A 21,166-nucleotide genomic window follows, 5' to 3' on the forward strand; every position below is an offset into this window, starting at 1 on the left:
AGTTAATGAAACTATAATAGTAATACCACTGGTAAGGGAATAGATAAATGCTCCAGATTGCCATCATATGGCATTGTACTCCAACAATATTCAAAAACACTCTCCAGATCTTCCAGGTAAGCAGTATGTTTCTCACAAAAAAAACATCTTTGGTAAATACATCTTGAAACTTAAAACTGGTGAGCAATAGATAAACTAATAAGAATAAGAGGTTTAACATGATAACTTAAAAATGAAAAAGAAAAAGTGCATCGATCATACATAAGAAACTAATAAGTAAGTGATTTCGGAGAGATCAAGCTTTACGTAAACGATCCAACTTTGAGGGCGAGATTGAGGCCATGATACAAATGGTCCGTTGGGTGTCCTAAAGGCCCACCAAGGCCTTTCAACAATCATGCAAAGGAATAGCACTTCACCATTTGCAAACCTATATTTCGGTACGACACTAAAAATCGAAGGATCTTCTATAGAATCCAAGATTCCTTGACAAAGATACTCTTTCAATGCCCATAAATTAAAAGTATGCTTCCCCTGATAATAAGTATCAGAATGAATACAAAGCATTCCTTCCAACACTGAAACGCCAAAACTGGTGTGGCCCCTCAAGCTTAATGTTTCTTTCGAAAAGGGTATCTCTCCGTACACTTCGTTTGAAATACTAAATGAAACCACCACAAAATAGCTTTCTCTTGAACGACCGACCCAATGAAATGCCGTATGTACAGATGCCAAAAAATTCATAGCAAACAACACATTGGAAAAACCACGAGGATGTTTATCAATTCTTCTCCAGGAGCCACCTTTCAACGCGAGAATTTCATTAGTTGTGGATCCATCCAAATCCTGGTGCACATGAAGGATCTTATACTCACCACTGGTTGAGTCATAACTCATTCCAAAACGAGAACCACCATTCGGCTCAAATTCTTGAATGGGAAGTAGTATTTATTCTCTTGTGGAGGGGTTCCACAACAAAAGAGTGGTGCAGTAACCATTCAAATCATCCAGAACCTCGACAACATCAAATCCATCGTAACAAAGAACGGATTTTGAATACGATTGGTTTAGGGCTTAAAGGGCTATCGAGTTTTTGCACATCCTGAACCAGTTGAGGAGACGACAAAGGACAACAATATAGGGAATATGTTCCATCCTTAAGGCACCTTTGGCTAATAGGAAGCTTTTGGGAATCTTGGTCATTCTTGGCACAATTGAGGTGCTTCATCTTAAAGTAAGGATCGGAAATTAATGCCTCCCAAAATTTGGAAACAAATTTGAATCGAAGTAGAGACTGCGCCGGTAACCTGCTGAGGATCTCCATAATTATTTCCTCTTTCAATTGTCGTGGCCTAAATAGGACAAGAAAGAGCGAGCGATCAGACAATTGTGTTAAAGTATTAAGACATTTCAACCAAGAAAGATAAACCTGGAATTGTTTTTTGATTATTATTACTACTAATAAATTTGAATACTGAAATTACTCTCAACAGACATAGCCATACCTAGAAGATATTGAACCAAAAACAATGAGACTAAATTATTCATTATAAGCAAGTAACACGCACCACCTGATCAACACAACTTACCCTCCGATCAACCAAATTTGATTTGGAGATGTGATTAAGCTTTTGATTGCAAACAATAATTTGATTAGCCTTTTTTGTTTTCTTCTTCTTGTGTATCTTTGGAGCACAATAACGAGTGTGTCCAGATTTAACCTCATTCTTCTTTCTCTCCCTCATCAATCAATCTTTTGCAGACGAAAAGGATTTCTCTATCTCTAATTTGCAGTTGGATGTGCAATTGCTTAGGCCGACTTCCGCTCGGATTCTCCTTTGTATCTATATTATTATTATTATTATTATTATTATTATTATTATTATTATTATTATTATTATATTATATTGAGTCTTTTTTATAGAAACTAACACCACAATCCTTTTCCAGGTAAAATATTATATACAAATCATATTCGAAAAGGGTTAGATTTGCTCTCGTACTCTCATAAATAAGTTATATTTATCCTTGTATACTTTTTTGATATATTTGTTCTTTTCATCCAACTTTCTAGCTAAATTTGCCCTTGCACTCTAAAAAGTGTCATTTTTACCCCCTACTTCGATAAATGCTCATTTCCACCTTAGTTTTCTATCTCCATGTGGTAATTTTTTTGAAAAAAAAATAAATAAATAAAAATCTAAGAAACTGAATTTTTTTTTAAATCTAATTTTTTTAAAAAAATTAAAACTCGTTTTAAAGCAAGAAAAAAACCTGATAAACTGGATTTAAAAGATTAGCCCTTTTTGTTTTCTTCTTCTTCTTTGGGGCACAACATACAAACTTAACTTCATTCTTCTTTCTCTGCCTCATCAATTGTCCAAATTCTCCCTACTAATACTTTTGTTTCAATTTATGCAAGAAATTAGGGTATGTGATGTGAAGACGAAAAATTGGTTAGTTTTCGGCATAGTGTTTTTTATTTTTGCAACAATTTTCCCCTGTTTTGGTTGTGATATGTGAACGTAAGGGTAACTTCAATTCAGTTTTTTTTTTTCCTAGGGAAAAATCATCATATAGTCTAATTTAAAGTATTAACAATGCCCTTATTTTTTTTATGGAAGATTCAAAACAAGGTTAACAAATTCATTAAATTTGTAGTACTAAAATTGTCTTAGAATTAGTTGCTGGGATGTATTTGTCTCACGAGTCAGTAACTCAGCCTGAATGCTATCTAATTGATTTGACTATGTAGGTGGTAATTAGTTATATTTTCTTAAAATTAGTTTTAGTACCAAAGTGCGTACAATAAATACGACAGTAAAATATTAAATTCAGCTACAAACTTCATCATTAATCTGACGCTAAATTCCTTACAGCTAATTTCTTGAGCCTCGATTTGTATTCATCCAACAAATAAAATTTCAAGAGATAAGTTCATGTCAGTTAAAATTGTCTTAGGATCTTGAAGTTAAGTACTAATAATTCTTCACTTGTTCGTTAATCAAATGATTGGCTCTCTTGAATTCAACTTAACTCTTTTTCAATAAATCACAACTAATATTAGCTGCTCCTTATTTATTGTGAGATATTTTTAAAGTTCATGGTTGATTATAAAATTAAGCTAATTTCTTTAGTACTTTTCCTTTTGGCGATTAATATTGATTCATACAGATTAAAAATCGAAAGATAAAGATTTGCATAATATCAAAATTGAAGTATATGTATAAAAAAAGATTCGTGGCGATTACCTGATCATGCAAGGCAATGTCGCATCATCACCAAATTGGAGTAGAATATATGTTCCTCGTAATTGAATATTACTCTTGTCATTTGATTATAGGTGACAAAAAACTTTTAAATTTAAGTAAAGGTAACTCAAGTTTTTTTTTTTTTTTTTTATTGAGTAGAGCTAATAAAATTTGGATTAGTGATTAAGGACTTTTGACCGTTTTCCAACTTGCCCAATAATTTTGTTTTTAACACTTGACCTTGAATTGGTTGGGAGGGGGGTCCCAAATCCACTCACCCCCACCCCACACCCCGCCGCAATTTAACCACCACCAATTTTTTTTTTAAAAAAGTTTTGAAAAGTTTTTTGCACCACCTAACCCCCCCCCCCCCAAAAAAAAGACCCAAACATCTCAATTACCCCGCCTTCCAAAAAGAAAATTAACTTTGGTTTTTTTTTTTTTAAAAAAAGTTTTAAAAGTTTTTTTTTTTTTTTTTTAGTTTCTTACCACCCCCACCCCCTCTCCCCGAAACCCCCCCAAAAAAATTGTTTAAAAAAAAAAATTAAAAAGTTTTTTTTTAAAAGAAAAAAATTTTGAAAAGTTTTTGATTTTTTTTTTTTTGTTTCTTACTTCACCCACCCACCCCCCCCCCCCCCCCCTTCTTTTGCTGCTATTGCGTTTCTTCTTTCATTTAGAAAAAGTTGCTCGGAAAAACAACTCACTCGATTTACGTAATTTTCCAAAAATTTCATTGTGTGTGTGTCCGGGCAATTTTGGTTTTTTTTAAAAAAAAAGGTTTAAAGTTTTTTTTTTTTTTTTAAACTTATTTAAAACTCCACCACCTAAATGTTAATACGTGTGACAAAGAGAGCCTCCTCTCTTTGAGAACCCCAAAAAAAACTTAATTTTTTTTTTCTTAAAAAAAAAAAAAAAAATTTGAAAATAAATCTAGTTTTTTTAGTTTTAAAAAAGGTTTTCCACATGTTAAGAAAATAATTAATTTTTTCAAAATTTTATAAAAATTCAGTTTTTTTCACATTTTGGCAAGAAAACACTTTTCTTTTATTTGAAAAATAAGTTTTGAAATCATGAAAATCAAGATTTTTTTTTTTTTGGTTTTCCATATTTTAACAAATCCATTTTTCCATATTTTAAAAAAAAAATCATTTTCAGTTTTTTTTTCTTTTTCAAAAAAAAAAAAAAACAAATTTTCAATTTTTTTTAAAGGGTTTTAAAAATCCTTTTTTTAAAAAAGAAAAATTGCTTTTTAATCCATGTTTTTTAGTTTTTTTTTTTTTTTTTTAAATGAAAAAAATCAAATTTTCAAATTAAAAAAAACTTTTAAAACTCATTTTTTTAAATGAAAATTCAGTTTTTATTTTTATTTTAAAAAAAATTGACACGTACCAAAAAATTTAAAAAAAAAAAGAAAACAAATAAATACGTGTAAGCGAGAGTGTATGTCACTCTCCCATAGAGTGGGCATGGGTTAATTATTCCGTTTTAAATAAGTTTAGGGGGTAATAGGACCCGGAAAAGGTAAGTAAAACAATATTGTTTTTTTTTAAAACAATATTGTTTTATTTTAATTAATCATCTGGCTATATCTGCTGATATTTCAACAATTTACAGTAGCAGTTGGATGAAATAGAGACAAGCACCAACAACTAAGTGATCAATTGCAACAACTCACCTAAGTAATATGTTGATCTTGTTCAAATCACAAATGTATGTTCTGTTGTTAATTAATTGCTGAAAAATTTCCAACAAGTAATTAATCTTTTGCAATAGCTCCATAACATGTTAAGGTTTTTCCAACAAATAACATGACACTTGTTGCAATAACTAGTTAGTTGTTGCACATATCACAACAACTAGGAGGACTTGTTGCGTCAACCATTTATCTGTTGGACCTTATCCAACAAGTGGCAGATTTGGATCAAGCAATTAACAAATCATTGCGAGAAAATAAGTTACTTGTTAGGGTTTGTCCAACAAGTGACACGACTTGTTACAACAACTAGGTCGGTTGTTTGAGTTTTTCCAACAAATGGAATGACTTGTTGATGAAATTAGGTAACTTGTTGTGTTTTATCCAACAAGTGATATGTCTTGTTCAACAACTATTTACTTGTTGCAACAGATACAGCAATTGTTGCAACAACTATGATATGATTCACTCATATTTAGTGATCAACAAAGGGAATAAAATATTAGTGATAAACAAAGAAAATTAATGATATATATATATATATATATATATATATATATATATATATATATATATATATATATATATATATAATCAATAGAGTGATTTGATGTGAACTACTTGATTCACCCATATTTAGTGATGAACAAAAGAAAACAATAATATTTAGTGATCAATATATATACTTAATCAATTTGATGGTATTTCTTTCATAAGTAGCTCCTCTCGTATCTGCACAAAACACATTGCTAACAAAAGGTTCAAGTGTGCGTAGTTCCTGCTTTTTTCGTTAGCAATGTGTTTTGCGCAGATACGAGAGGAGCTCCTTTATATATATATATATATATATATATATAAAAAGAAGGAACTACGCGCACTTGAACCCCATCAAAAAGTCTCTTCCTAGTGCCTTCCTTTGCCAACAGATATGCTACCTTGTTATGTTCATGGTATATGTGCTTTAGTATCGGAAGGCCCAATTTGTGCATGATTAACCTGCATTCAAAAATAACAACATTGTAGGAGTATTGCCATTTTTTTAACATATTGATTACCTCGGTGGAATCATAGTTGATTTCCAGGAGCTTGAGATTAAGCCCATGCCAATTATAGTCCCTGCATAATAGTTGTTAGTTCAACAAAAGTGTTTATAATGTTAGGCAAACCTTCATAGAAACCCACTACCTAGTCTCCCTTGTTATTTCTAATTATCCCTCCTATCCCACCTACTCTTGGATTTCCTAAACAAGAATCATCAGTGTCGAGCTTAAAGGTGCCATAATCGGGTCGGGGGGGGGGGTGTCTCCCATTTTAAGGATATACTAACTTTTCTATTCTCAGTATTCGAATGGTTTGTGAGTTTAGTGTACTCTATAGCCTTACCATAAGAGCCTTTAAACTTAGGGTGATCAGTCTTGTTATTGAAGAGATTGGTGTTCCTATTGGTCCATATTTCCCATAAGCAAAAAGGGATAAAAGTGTCCCATTTTAGGTGATTATACCTTTCTTTTCTCATAGAGGGCCACCTGTTATAGAAATTTGTACATCTATTTGAGGTGTTGATAGTGGTCAGAGTATAGCGCTGAACTACATTGACTCAGATAGTTGTGATACTATATTCAAAGAAAAGGTGATTCATTGTTCTCATTAGGATAGTGGCAGAGCTTGCACTGGGGGTTAACATTAAGACCAATATGGTGGAGATAAGAACTGATTGGTAGCTTGTTGTGATTCATTAGCCAAAAGAAGAATTTGATCTTGTTGGGCACTTTTAATTTCCAAATCCAGGTTAGATTAATGTTATCCTTGTCCCTGAGTTTAGGGGTTTTCCCAGGGATGAAGATTTCTACACTATTTCCTTTACCCTTTTTTTCTTCCTGGTATGATTATCCATATGATGAACTTTGATGTATGAAACTGTGGTTTATGAGAGAGGCTCATTTGAAATCTGACAGACTTGGGGTTTAGGAGTTCCATCTAGGCTTATGAATTGAGCAGTGGTTATGCATTGTAATTGTGCTCACGGATTAATTGTTCGATGAATCTTCTGTTATGGATGATTGGTTGTGGTTGCCATACTCTTATGGTTATTATTGTTGGGTTGACATTCATGCATGGCATACATCGTCATTTCATATAATACATTGATATGAACTGTGACTTGGTACTGATGATGATAAATGAGAAAGGATATGAGCCCACATTTTCAAGAGCAATATCATCAGCAGATCCTTCCAGCTTTGATAGAAGTATTAGATGATTTTGACAATCCCAGGTTGCAGGTACTTTTAATGCAGAAAGCCTTACCTGCTATATCATATTGTTAATGACATATGACACTAAAGCTTACCTTCAATGAGTATTCTGCATTGATATTTGATGACATCCTTGGATCCCCTAACATGTTTCCTGTTTATATTACCTCTAGGCACTTCATGTTTCACTGTTATATCATCTTGTTAATGACAGATGACCAATGTACTAACTTATTGTTCTCTAATTGAGCAATTATTTAGCTACCACCTTCTAAGGCTTGGCCTCATTTTACAGACAGTTTAATTTACATTCATTGCAAGTACATATCGTTGCCTACTAATGTTTTCTCTTTGGTATAGACACGTGCAGCTTCAGCAATATTGTTGTTCAGTCACAATCGCAGTGCAGATGTCTTGAAAGTTAGTCGGGTTTCGACAGGTATATCACCTTTACCAATCTACAGCGTATTTATTCGTCCATGTGTATAAAAGTAATAACATAATGCTTGTGCTTGATGTGTGTATGGAAGAGTAATGACATAAGTTTTTAACAGTGATATCTCTGATGTGATTTGACTTCATATTTAACAAGTAACTTGCTGTATTCTAGAGAGAAATGACAATGATGAAATCACGTATTACGGTAAACCAGAAGTTTATTGGTACAAAAAATAATTTATGTCATAGTAAACCAGAAGTTTACTAAAACAAATAGCACATGGCATGGTAAACTTGAAGTTTACTAGCATAAATAATTTTATTAGTCGGCATGAGCAGTTCGGCCATCCCGATTCAAAGATGATTGAGTATTTGACATATATTGAAGAACTAGAAGATTATTCAAGAATTTATTTTTGTTGCTTGTTCTCATGATAAGTTGATTATACTGGCTAATGTTGGGATTAAATTCCCCAAATTCTGAAAAGAAAAAAAAATATAAAAGGTGAATATGGGCCCGTTCACCTCTTATGTGATGTCTTAAATAGATGCATGACTTCATATTTAACAAGTAACTTGCTGTATTCTAGAGAGAAATGACAATGATGAAAGAAGCAGCTCTGGACTTTAGCCTCTTTAGCTATTTCATCAAAGGTACTTTACTTCCAGGGGTTCAAAACGATCTTGTGTTTTTTCAATCTCTGGTGTTCTATACTTCATTTGCCTGCAGGAGGACTCTGCATACATATATGATTCTATAATGCCTTATCTGAAAGTTATCTTGCTAACTGCGACTAAAGATACAAGTCAAATGCTACTTGACAATCCTTGGAATGCCTTACCATGATTACAATGGCTGTTGGAAATCTAGCAATCCTTGATTATGTTGAAAAGATGAATACAGTTTCTATCTTTTTATTTCTCCTTCAAGCGGGCATTATTATATAAATGTGGACTGTTTCCTGGAGCTGTCAATTAAGCCAACAACGTGGAACTTTAGACTTTTAAGTTAGAACTACATAGAGGTAAACCAGAACTTAATCCAATCAGTTCAGCGAAAATGAATTTATATATGATTAGAAATGATAAAAGTTCGACTTCCGTTATCCCTTCAGCAACATCTTGCAAACTCAAGCATGTACAGTTCTTATAAAGAAGCTGGAGAAAAACATGTTATACAGCATGAAACTATCAATATTACTTAAGTTTGGACACTGCATTGAAACGCCGTGTAATTTTAGGTCACTACTGCCCTCATTTCACTGCAAGAAACCGACATGGAGGTAGAAGATCCAATGAGGTGCCTCTTGTTACAAGTATGTTGATACACTTTCAATTTTCTGCAGCCTCTTGTAACAAGTATGTTGATACACTTTCAATTTTCTGCAACTTTCTTTTCTTTTCTTTACCTTTTTTGGCTAATTTACATCCGAGACATTATGGGTTACACATGATTCTGTTGCAGGCATGGGGTAGACTATGCAAATGCTTGGGGGCAGATTTCGTTCCATATCTGAGTGTTTCCATGCCCAATCCCCATTGTGCTAAAATCTGCTGCGCTGAAGAACTATTTGAGTGTTTCCGGTAATTCAGATACAAATGATTCTGATGATGAAAGGTGGGATCTTCCTTTTTGGCATCAGTCTTTCAATATCCACAGCTTAAAAAAAACCTTTCCCTGACAAGTAGAAGTAGAATGAACACAAAAACATTCCAATATTGGAACACCAATAGAGATGTTGCCCCTCAAGCATAATATTTGTTCTGGCAACAGTTACGCTGCATTTGAGATGCTAAATGAAACCATAGAACAATTTCCAAAAATTCCGATCCACTGAAATGCCTCACGTACAAATGCCAAAGAATCCATACCAAACAACACATTGGATTTGCCATGAGGATATTTATCAGTATTTCTCCAGGAGCCACTTTTTAACGGGAGAATTTCACTAGGTACTTCGCGACCATCTATGTCAGTGCGAACTCTAAGGATCTTACAGTCACCAGTAGTTGAGTGATAACCTGATCAACAACATCCAACAGCTTTGTATTATTTGATGGCTTCACAACTCTTTCCCCTGCAATTAATTACAACTGTACAACCATATAATGTTTGCAGTGATTTCAGTCAAAAATTAATTTGACTCTTCAATAGAAAATCATGAGAACGAATGTTAACCGCGGTATTATCGAGCGCGGTAACCTTATGTTAGCCCCGGTTAACTATCTTTTTGGCCAAAATTGATCATTCCTAGAAAAATATGTTCCAGCATTTCCATGGTATTCATACATAATGAAGAGGCTAAGGACTTCACCTATTACCCACTCTTGTGACGTACATACATCTTGAAACAGAACAATGAGACTAGCTAGAGATATAGTTTACTTACCCAGTATATTTCCACGAGTGGTCTGCTATCAATTTTTTGTCCCTTCCAGCTAAATAGTGGACTCTTCACGCCATTTGGCATTAGAACAACAACACACCCAGTATATTCCCACAAGCGGAGTCTCGAGAGGTTGGGTATACACAGACGTTACCCCTACATCATCAGAATCCAAGTCGTCCTCTGGATGTCCTAAGCGAATGCCCCCCACCATACTGCCAATATGGGCACCAGAATAGCACTTCACCATCCGCAAACCGATATTTCAGTATGGCTTTACAAATTCGTGGATCTTCTATAGTTAACAATGAATTCCAAGATTCTTCGACAACCATCGTCTTTCAATACCCATAACTTTAAAGTGCGCTTCCCCTGATGAGGAAAAGCAGAATAAACACAGAGCATTCGATATTTCAGTATGGCTTTACAAATTCGTGGATCTTCTATAGTTAACAATGAATTCCAAGATTCTACGACAACCATCGTCTTTCAATACCCATAACTTTAAAGTGCGCTTCCCCTGATGAGGAAAAGTAGAATAAACACAAAGCATTCCGTCCAATTCGCAAACACTACAAATGTTGCATTTGCTCGAGCGTATTTGCTCTGGCAATGGTGTCTGTCTGTACACTTCATATGAAATATTAAATGAGACCAGAGAATAAGTTCTTGAAACCTCAAAATAACCAATCCAATGAAATGCATCATTTACAAATGCCAAAGCAGAATCCATACCACACATTTGACTGCAACTTCCAGTAGGATGTTTATCAATATTTCTCTGGGAACCACCTTTCAACGAGAAAATTTCACCAGATTCTTTTCTACCATCTACGAGATAGCGAATTTTTAGGATCTTATAGCCACCACTAGTGGATTCATAATCCAGTCCCAAATTATAACCATGCAGTGGAAATTGTGGATCAGGAAGTACTACTGATTCTTTTGTGGAAGGGTTCCACAACATAAGTATGGAGCGTTTATCATTACTATTTTCAGTAACACAGATAATAACCAAGCCATTGCAAGAACAATAGACTGCACAACGCCGTGGTTTAGAGGCTGAAGGGCAATCAAGTTTTTGTATATTCTCAACCAGTTGAACCGACGATAAAGAACAACAATACATGGAAGATGTACCATCCTTAGGGCAACATTGGTGAATAATAAGTTCTTTTGAATCTTGATCACTCTTGGCATGATTGAGATGCTTCATCGTAAAGTAAGGATCAGAGGTTAGTGCCTTCCAATATTTCGAAACACATTTAAATTGAAGAAGAGACCGCATGGGTAACCTACTGAGGATCTCCATAAGTATTTCTTCTTGGAAGTGAATTTCCTGGTCAACAACATCCATCAGCTTTCTTTTATTATTTGACCGCTTCTTAACTTTCTTCCCTTCAATTAAAAATTTGTGGTTAGGCCTATTCATGAAGACAGTAGCACGCAGAGTGCCTCATTCACAAATGTTTTGATTGTTACTTAAATGTTATCGTATCCTATGTTAAACCCATCGTTATATAACGCTATATCCATCAAAACAATATAGTACGATATAATACAACACAATATAGCATAACAATATGTAACAAAGTGTTAGGAGTTTAGTATATATTCGGTGGAATAGCTAAGGCGTGCAAAAGCTAGTCCCAACAGAACCATAGTAAAAATCAAAAGGAAAGGAAGAAAATAAACAGATACCTTTGCAAATTTGATTAGGAAGTACTGATTTTCGTTCTTCGGTTGGCGATTTGCTTTTTGTGTTATCTTTGGCTTTGCTTGAAAAGATTCTTTTTTTATTTTTTATTTCGTCTTTGGAGCTTCTATTTAAATACTAGGGTTCTTATATTTCAGTTTGGATCCTACTTATAGTGAATTATTAACTTATAGTGAATTATTAATTACTTTTGCAATTTTTTTTTTTTTTTCATTTTGCCATGGTAATTTACTTTTCCCATTAGGACAATACAATTATACAACCTTCTAATATTTGCGTTGATTTTAGTTTCTTAACTTTTGATAATATAAAATTTGTTTATTCAAATACGTGGAAAAAGTCAAAACTCAACACCTAATTACTATATTTAGTTAAATAAAATTTTGGAAATCATAGCAAAAGAAAGATGAATACGATTTTTAAATAGTAACTGTGTTGCATAAATTGTGACGATTTGGATCAAAATCCTTAAGAAAAGAAAAGAAAAAAAAAAAAAAAAAAGGTAAGGGGACTACACTTGACTACAAAAAAAGGATGGCTAGACAAAACCTGTGGCCAAAATATATAGGGCTTTTGACATATTTGACCCGCAGTCAAAAATATTACAGTCACTAATCAAATATATACTGATTATGTATAAAATATGTATATTCTATAGTAATATACAAAAAATATATGTGTCGGCTACTATTTTGAGAGCGGTTATATGATGTAAAAATCTTGAATATTAAATTATATAACCACGGTTGGTTAGCCACAATAATCATAGCTTAATTCGGGCGTGGCTAAAAAGTTAACCGCGGTATTATCGAGCACGATAACTTTATGTTGTCTATTTAGCCACAACTGATCATTACTAAGTCATTTTAAAGGCTGTGTGTATATAAGAGGGAAACGCGACAAATAATTTGAGACAGAGTAAGTAATATTTTTCAGCATTTTTCTGGTACCCATACATAATTAAGAGAACGAGATACAGTTACTTGATCCACACAATACATCTGAATTTTCTTTTGTGCAAATTTCAATAGTACTATGCTAGGGAACAAATTTGACCCCTGACGTTATGAGAAACAATGCACTCTTTTCAATTTCCCACATTCATGAAGAATAAACAGTGCATCATAGCAATTACAACAAGCTTAGTAGGTAAAATAGACGAGGCCAGGTTAACCACTTTTTCCTTAGCAATGAAATGGCTCATATTGTTTCTCTATGGACATGAGATAAGCAAGCTGACAGCTTTAGCAAATAAAGTTTGAAACTTACGAACTGGAGTGCAATAGATAAGTAAAAACTAATAAGAGTATGAGGCTACATGAAAACTGAAGAAAAAAGAAAAAAACAAGAAGTGTCTAGATCATAGATAAGAAACTAATAAATAAGTGATTTTGGAGAGATCAAGCTTTCCGCAAAAGCGATTCCATTCTGAATGCCACCTCAAGGCCATAATACAAAAAGATGTCCTAAATGCATTCCCACGACAGTGAAAATGAATGCACCAGAATAGCACTTCACCTATGTTTAGGTCGGACATTATAAATCTAGGGATCTTCTAGAATAAACAATGCATTCCAAGATTCCTTGGCATCATAGTCTTTCAATACCCACAGCTTAAAAGTTTGTAGTATGAACACAAAAGCATTCCAATATTGGAACACCAATAGAGATGTTGCCCCTCAAGCATAATATTTGTTCTGGCAACGGTTACGCTTCTTTTGAGATGCTAAATGAAACCGTAGAACAATTTCCAAAAATTCCAATCCACTGAAATGCCTCACGTACAAATGCCAAAGAATCCATACCAAACAACACATTGGATTTTCCATGAGGATGTTTATCAGTATTTCTCCAGGAGCCACTTTTTAACGGGAGAATTTCATTAGGTACTTCACGACCATCTATGTCAGTGCGAACTTTAAGGATCTTACAGTCACCAGTAGTTGAGTCATAACCTGATCAACAACATCCATCAGCTTTGTATTATTTGATGGCTTCACAACTCTTTCCCCTGCAATTAATTACAACTGTACAACCATCTAATGTTTGTAGTGATTTCAATCAAAAATTAATTTGACTCTTCAATAGAAAATCACGAGAACGAATGTTAACCGCGGTATCATCGAGCGCGGTAACCTTATGTTAGCCCCGGTTAACTATCTTTTTGGCCAAAATTGATCATTCCTAGAAAAATATGTTCCAGCATTTCCATGGCATTCATACATAATGAAGAGGCTAAGGACTTCACCTATTACCCACTCTTGTGACGTACATATATCTTGGAAAAGAACAATGAGACTAGCTAGAGATATAGTTTACTTACCCAGTATATTTCCACGAGTGGTCTGCTATCAATTTTTTGTCCCTTGCAGCTAAATAGTGGACTCTTCACGTCATTTGGCATTAGAACAACAACACACCCAGTATATTCCCACAAGCGGAGTCTCGAGAGGGTGGGTATACACAGACGTTACCCCTACATTTGTGGTGTAGGGAGGTTGTTTCCAATAGACCCTCGCTTCAAGAAAATCGTTTTTCAGGAAAAATGGTATGAAAGAAATGCAATAGTACAAGCTATGATAAAAGAATTGAAGAAGGAAATGGGGCGGGTAAGATGTACGCAGACCTTACCTCTACCTTTGCGGGTAGAAAGGTTGTTCCCGATAGACCCAATTGGAGCATAAGTTAATGCTACCATAATAGGAATACTACTGGTAAGGGAATAGATAAATGCTCCAGATTGCCATATGGCATTGTACTCCAAAAATATTCAAAAACACTCTCCAGGTCTGCCAGGTAAGCAGTATATGTTTCTCAACAAAAAAAAAAAAAAACATCTTTGGTAAATACATCTTGAAACTTAAAAACTGGTGAGCAATAGATAAACTAATAAGAATAAGAGGTTTTAACATGATAACTTAAAAATGAAAAAGAAAAAGTACATCGATCATACATAAGAAACTAATAAGTAAGTGATTTCGGAGAGATCAAGCTTTCTGTAAAAGCGTATCCAACCTGACAGACAGATTGAGGCCATGATACAAATGGTCCGCTGGGTGTCCAAAAGCCCCACCCAGGGCTTTTAACAATCATGCAAAGGAATAGCACTTCACCATTCGCAAACCTATATTTCGGTACGACATTAAGAAACGAAGGATCTTCTATAGCAAACAATGGAATCCAAGATTCCTTGACAGCATACTCTTTCAATGCCCATAACTTAAAAGTCTTCCTCTCCAAATAATAAGTATTAGCATGAATACAAAGCATTCCTTCCAACACTGAAACGCCAAACTTGGTGCGGCCCCTCAAGCTTAACATTTCCTCCGGGAAGGGTATCTCTCCGTACACTTCATTTGAAATATTAAATGAAACCACAAAATAGCTTTCTCTTGAACAACCGACCCAGTGAAATGCCGCATGTACAAATGCCAAAAAATTCATAGCAAGCAACACATTGGAAAAGCCACGAGGATGTTTATCAATTCTTCTCCAGGAGCCACCTTTCAACGCGAGAATTTCAGTAGGTAGGGAGATAAACCTATCTATCTCCTGGTACACATGAAGGATCTTATACTCACCACTGGTTGAGTCATAACCCATTCCAAAACAAGAACCACCATTCGGCTCAAATTCTTGAACAGGAAGTAGTATTGATTCTCTTGTGGAGGGGTTCCACAACAAAAGAGTGGGGCGGTAACCATTCAAATCATCCAGAACCTCGACAACAACAAATCCATCGTAACAGCAACGGATTTTGAATACGGTTGGTCTAGGGCTTAAAGGGCTATCGAGTTTTTGCACATCCTGAACCAGTTGAGGAGACGACAAAGGACAACAATAAAAGGAATATAGTCCATCCTGAAAGGACCTTTGGCTAATAAGAAGCTTTTGGGAATTTTGGCCATTCTTGGTACAATTGAAGTGCTTCATCTTAAAATAAGGATCAGAGATTAATGCCTCCCAAAATTTGGAAACACATTTGAATCGAAGTAGAGACTGGACGGGTAACCTGCTGAGGATCTCCATAATTATTTCCTCTTTCAAGTGTATTGTCGTGGCCTAAATAGGACAAGAAAGAGCGAGCGATCAGACAATTGTGTCAAAGTATTAAGACATTTCAACCAAGAAAGATAAACCTGGAATTGTTTTTTGATTATTACTACTAATAAATTTGAGTACTGAAATTACTCTCAACAGACATAGCCATACCTAGAAGAAATTGAACCAAAAACAGCGAGACTAAATTATTATTATTATTATTATAAGTAAGTAAACACCCAATGATCAACACAACTTATTATCAACCAAATTTGATTTGGAGATGTGATTAAGCTTTTGATTGCAAACAATAATTTGATTAGCCTTTTTTGTTTTCTTCTTCTGTATCTTTGGAGCACAACATTATTTAATCATTCTTGTTTCTCTGCCTTCAATAATCTTTTAAACGAAAAGGAAAAGCTCGTCCTTATTTGGCTTGACAAAAATTTCTAATCTCTAATTTGCTGTTCGATGTGTAGTTGGTTATAACTTATCTTAACATTTGATTCTCCTTTATATTATTAAGCAATATTATGTACAAAATTCCCACACAAAATGACTTATAAAAATATATATTTTAATTAAACCAAGATAATTTGTGTTATATAAGTGTACAACAATTGACAATTTGTATACCTATTGTAGTTCGTCATAAGCACAAATTACGTTAGTACTAATTATAATTTCATATAAATATATTTTCAATATATAGAAAGCAAAACTTTAATTGCTCCTTTAATATTTTAATTTCACATTTTGATGAAATTATTTACTTCAAATTAAATACGGACCAAAACATTTATAAGTTATGTATTCCAATTTTCTAAAGTTATTTATATAAGCGCTCTAAATAGTAATCTATACATAGTTAATGAACTTTTAAGACAAATCATAATTTAAGTTTGCTAGTAACGCAACTTACCCTCCTCGGAATTAACGTGCATCTGGATATGAAAAAAAATCAGCGAGCGCTTGCCCCCGAATTAATTAAAAAATATTTTCAATTTAATAAATTGCAAAATAATATCGATTGCACCAAATAGAAAACAAAGAATATGGAAAATGATTAGGAGGTTTTGATTAGCTTTTTTGAAAAGTAGATCTTAAAAACAAAAAAAATCCCTAACTTTGACTTAAATATCAATAAGATTAGGACCTAAAAGTAATTAATTAAAAAGTTTTTTAAAAAATTTATCTCTAATTTGCTTTGTGTGGTACTACAAATGTCCCTAAGTTTTCCCTTATATATAGTAGTAATTATTATTATTATTATTATAATTATATTGAGTCTTATTTTTATATTATTATATTAGTTAGTGTATTTTACTTGTTCACTTTTGAATTGTCACGTTCTTGAAGAATTAATAAATGAAGTACTCCCTTCATCCTATATTACTTAGCCACATTACTATACTTGATTTAAGAATTAATAATGAAGTACTCCATTCGTCCCATATTACTTAGCCACATTACTAAAAATATATGTCTATTTTTCTATTCTATATTTTTCTTTATTAATATTATTATTGTTATTATTATTAGTATTAGTATTATTATATATAAACGTCCAACGTGGACGAACACAGCAATAATAAGTTGTACAAAAAGTAACTGAAATTGTATTCTATTAACTAACACGTGTACATTTCAGAAGTTGAACATTAATTCTACCTCTTATGTGTTTACTTTTTAAGTCTCCACGGGTCCGCGGTGTCTTAATTATCCATTCACTTCCTTCATTTCGTATATACTCCCTCTGTCTCAATTTAAGTGCCTACGTTTGACTAGGCATGGAGTTTAAGAAATAAAGATAGACTTTTAAATCTTGTGGTTCTAAATTAAAAATTTGTATAATATAATAAAATATCCTTTGAATCTTGTGATTATAAACTTGACATGTAGGATATGTGAATTGTTAACTTACTAAATATAAAAAGAGGCGGACATAACCAAAATAAGACGAATTTTAACAACAATTGAGAAATTAAGGGGAAAATAAGAAAAAAAAAATATGGAGACTCACTAGAGAATTGCAGCATCATTTACAAAATATACAAACTATAAAGACTAACTAAATTAAGTAACCAAATTAATCATATTGGGCCCGTGCATTGCGAAGGCATAGTTTGCTAGTATCTACTATATAGAAATGTGGGTTTGGGGCAGTTCGTCGTCTGTCATGGCAAAATTATTATTATTACTATATAGAAGCATGGGTAAATCGTCGTTAGTCACCTCAAAAAAAAAAAAAAGATTATAAGGTGGGTCCTATATTAAAAATACCAAGCAATATATAAAAAAAAAAAAAAAGGAAAAAAAAATAGACCTCACTATCTCCAAACTCATGTAAAAAAAAAAATGGATCCCATCTTAAAAAAAACCAATGTAAAAAAAAAAATGCACCCCATATTAAAAAATTATACCCTCATTAAGTTAATAATGGTGGATTTATTATCACATGCGTATCAACCCATTAATGGGAGCAAACGAAATTATTGCACAGTAAAAAACATGGACCCCATATTATTGCTTTTTAAAATGAGCTAAACCAAGAATATTTATCAAAAATTAAAAAATAGTAGTTCTTCATTTAAATACAAAATCAAATTTCTACTTTGTTGCGTTTTAAACATGTAAAATTAATTTAATAATTTGAATTAGAATTATCCAAATCAAAATTTGATAACAAAATAATGATTATTGTTTAGGTCCAATCTACATACATTAATAATAGAATATTTTACACCTTTAAATTAATAAAATTAAAATTTAAAATATCAACTGATACTTAAATATTGCTATTGTTTTACCTCAAAGAGAGAAAAATAGTTTCCTTTTAAACAAGTCTTTCTTTTAAAAAATATTAATAGATTTTTGCCAACTTTGTATTCGTAGCAAACACTAATATAATAAATTTTTGGATACAGAGCACAAACTACAATGTTATATTAATCGAGTTTTGAACATAGTGTGTGTGTGTGTGTATATGCATAAAAACAATGCATAGCAATATAATATATATATATATAAATAGTTACTACCCAAACACAACTACATACACATACACATATTATAATTCAAAGTGTATGGTGAATGCTTTGAAAAGATTCTAGTTAAAAATACAATTGCGTTAGATGTATTTTGCATATTTGCCATCTATCTACTATATATATAGAAGAAGAATTTAATTATTCGGGTTCTCTCATGCTTCGTCGTCAATCACCCTTAAAAATAAAAATAAAAATAAAATAAGGTGGGCCTCATGCTAAAAACACCAAGCAATATTAAAAAAAAAAAAAAAAAAGTGGACCCCACCATTTCCAAACTCATGTAAAAAAAAGTGGACCCCATATTAAAAAAATCAAGCAATTAGTGGGAGCAAAAAAAATTATTGTATAGTAAAAAACATGGACCCCATATTATTACTTTTCTTCAAAAGGCAAAGTAGTTAAACCATACAATTTCCTTTCTTTTCTTATATTAGCCTGAGATCTAATCTAGATATTTAACTATTGTATTTGCTATTCCGCCATGTCATTTAGTTGTTATGTTTACTATATAAATATACTTAAAATAAGAAGAATTTAATTATTTTTTCATTTTTATTCTTACTCTAATAAATGTGAAAATAGATTAATGTCGTAAAAGAAAAAATAATATTAACTGGAGATCAAATAATGAGTAAGGTGAATTAGTCAAATTATAATTCTAATTGATGTTTCCTTAAAAAATCGTGCAAAATACAACATGATAAGTAAAATGAGTTAAACCAAGAATATTTACCAAAAATTAAAAAATAGTAGTTCTTCGTTTAAATAGAAATCAAATTTTTAAATTGTTTTATTTTAATCATGTAAAATTAATTTAATAATTTGAATTAAAATTATCCAAATCAAAATTTGATAAAAAAATAATAATTATTGTTTAGGTCCAATCTACATACACTAACAATAGAATATTTTACACCTTTAAACTAATCGAATTAAAATTTAAAATATCAACTGGTGCTTAAATATTACTATTGTTTTATTTCAAAGAGAGGAAAATAGTTTCCTTTTAAACAAGTCTTCTCTTTTAAAAAATATTAATAAATTTTTGTCAACTTTGTATTCGTAGCAAACACTAATATAATAAAGTTTGATACGACTGAATGTGCTTTAGAAAATATCTTTTGTATTATATTAATCGTGTTTTGAATATATATATATATATAATGGATAAAATATGGGTAAGAGACTTGAATATAAATATAGACTTCGTCATCGGGTTAGACTTTATGTTACATAACAATGGAAGTTGCATGATTACAAGAGATGGAGTAATTTTTCTAAAAAAATATTACTCATACACTTGGATGTTGCTCATAAAATACTCAACTAGAATGAAGAAAATGCGGAATCTTACTCCAAACCAAATAAACTGAAAGAAAGAAGAGAGTTGTTGTAAAGATTGTCAAGATAATAATACATGTTTTTCCAAAGCAAAAGAGAAATAAAGAATTTAATTCTAGAAGAAGAAGAAATACTAGACAACGATAATCTAATAGGAAAAAATTATACTTTAATAGACATAGAAACAGAATTATATAATTTTAAAATAGGGATAGAAAGGATAGATAATATAATAAGAATACTAGATGAGATAGAAATTATAGATGAAAAACCTTTAAAACATTGGAACAATAACAAAATTGTATGTAAATTAGACATAATAAATCCAGAATATATAATTAAAACAGCCTCCATAAAAGTAACTAACCAAGATATAGAAGACTTTAAAGTACAAATTTTTACTTTGTATTCTATTTATTAGTTAGCTTTGTTTAACTTATATCCATACATTCCGTGTTATCATTAAGTCTTTTATAATTTATTACCATTCTAGCTTTTCCTCTTACTATCTCACTATGATTTGTTACCATAAATGCGGCAGATCTATGTTTAGAAGAAGCTATAAGCCACTTTAAATTATGTAAAGCTAGAACCGATAATTGGGGATATCGAGTAGAATATATATATATATATATATATAGACGCTTTCGATAAAATATTAGAAGATATACAAGATAGTGATGAAGAAATAGACTCAATAATAAGCCAAAAAGAATTAATGGAATCTAGTGCATCTAGTTCTAGTCCATTTCAAAAAACAACGGAGAACGATACACGAGAGACACGAGCACAGAAATGTACCTAGAAGAAGAGTTTTTAGAACAACAGGAGAACCTATAGACAATATAAACCATCAGGGAAAAGAATGCCTATAGAAGAACCTATTATTCTCTAAGAAGGAGGTAATAAAGGAAAAATATTAAATATAGCACTTCATGATCCACAAAGATGGAATTCGAGAATAGACCTTTGGAAAGGAATAGTAGTAGCGAC

At 32.3% G+C, this 21,166-nt stretch overlaps 1 protein-coding gene across 1 annotated transcript; it reads right to left on the reverse strand.

Moving 5' to 3' along the window:
- Window positions 1-255: 255 nt before the first annotated feature.
- On the reverse strand, window positions 256-15,820 carry LOC132060468 (F-box protein CPR1-like). Its single transcript, XM_059453504.1, has 2 exons — window positions 14,866-15,820; window positions 256-430 (listed from the first exon to the last, which is right to left on the reverse strand). The coding sequence occupies exons 1-2, from the start codon at window positions 15,768-15,770 to the stop codon at window positions 256-258; spliced, it is 1,080 nt and encodes a 359-aa protein (XP_059309487.1). The 5' UTR covers window positions 15,771-15,820.
- Window positions 15,821-21,166: the final 5,346 nt, after the last annotated feature.

The sequence above is a fragment of the Lycium ferocissimum genome, chromosome 6, assembly GCF_029784015.1.
Source record: "Lycium ferocissimum isolate CSIRO_LF1 chromosome 6, AGI_CSIRO_Lferr_CH_V1, whole genome shotgun sequence".
Classification (NCBI taxonomy): domain Eukaryota; kingdom Viridiplantae; phylum Streptophyta; class Magnoliopsida; order Solanales; family Solanaceae; genus Lycium; species Lycium ferocissimum.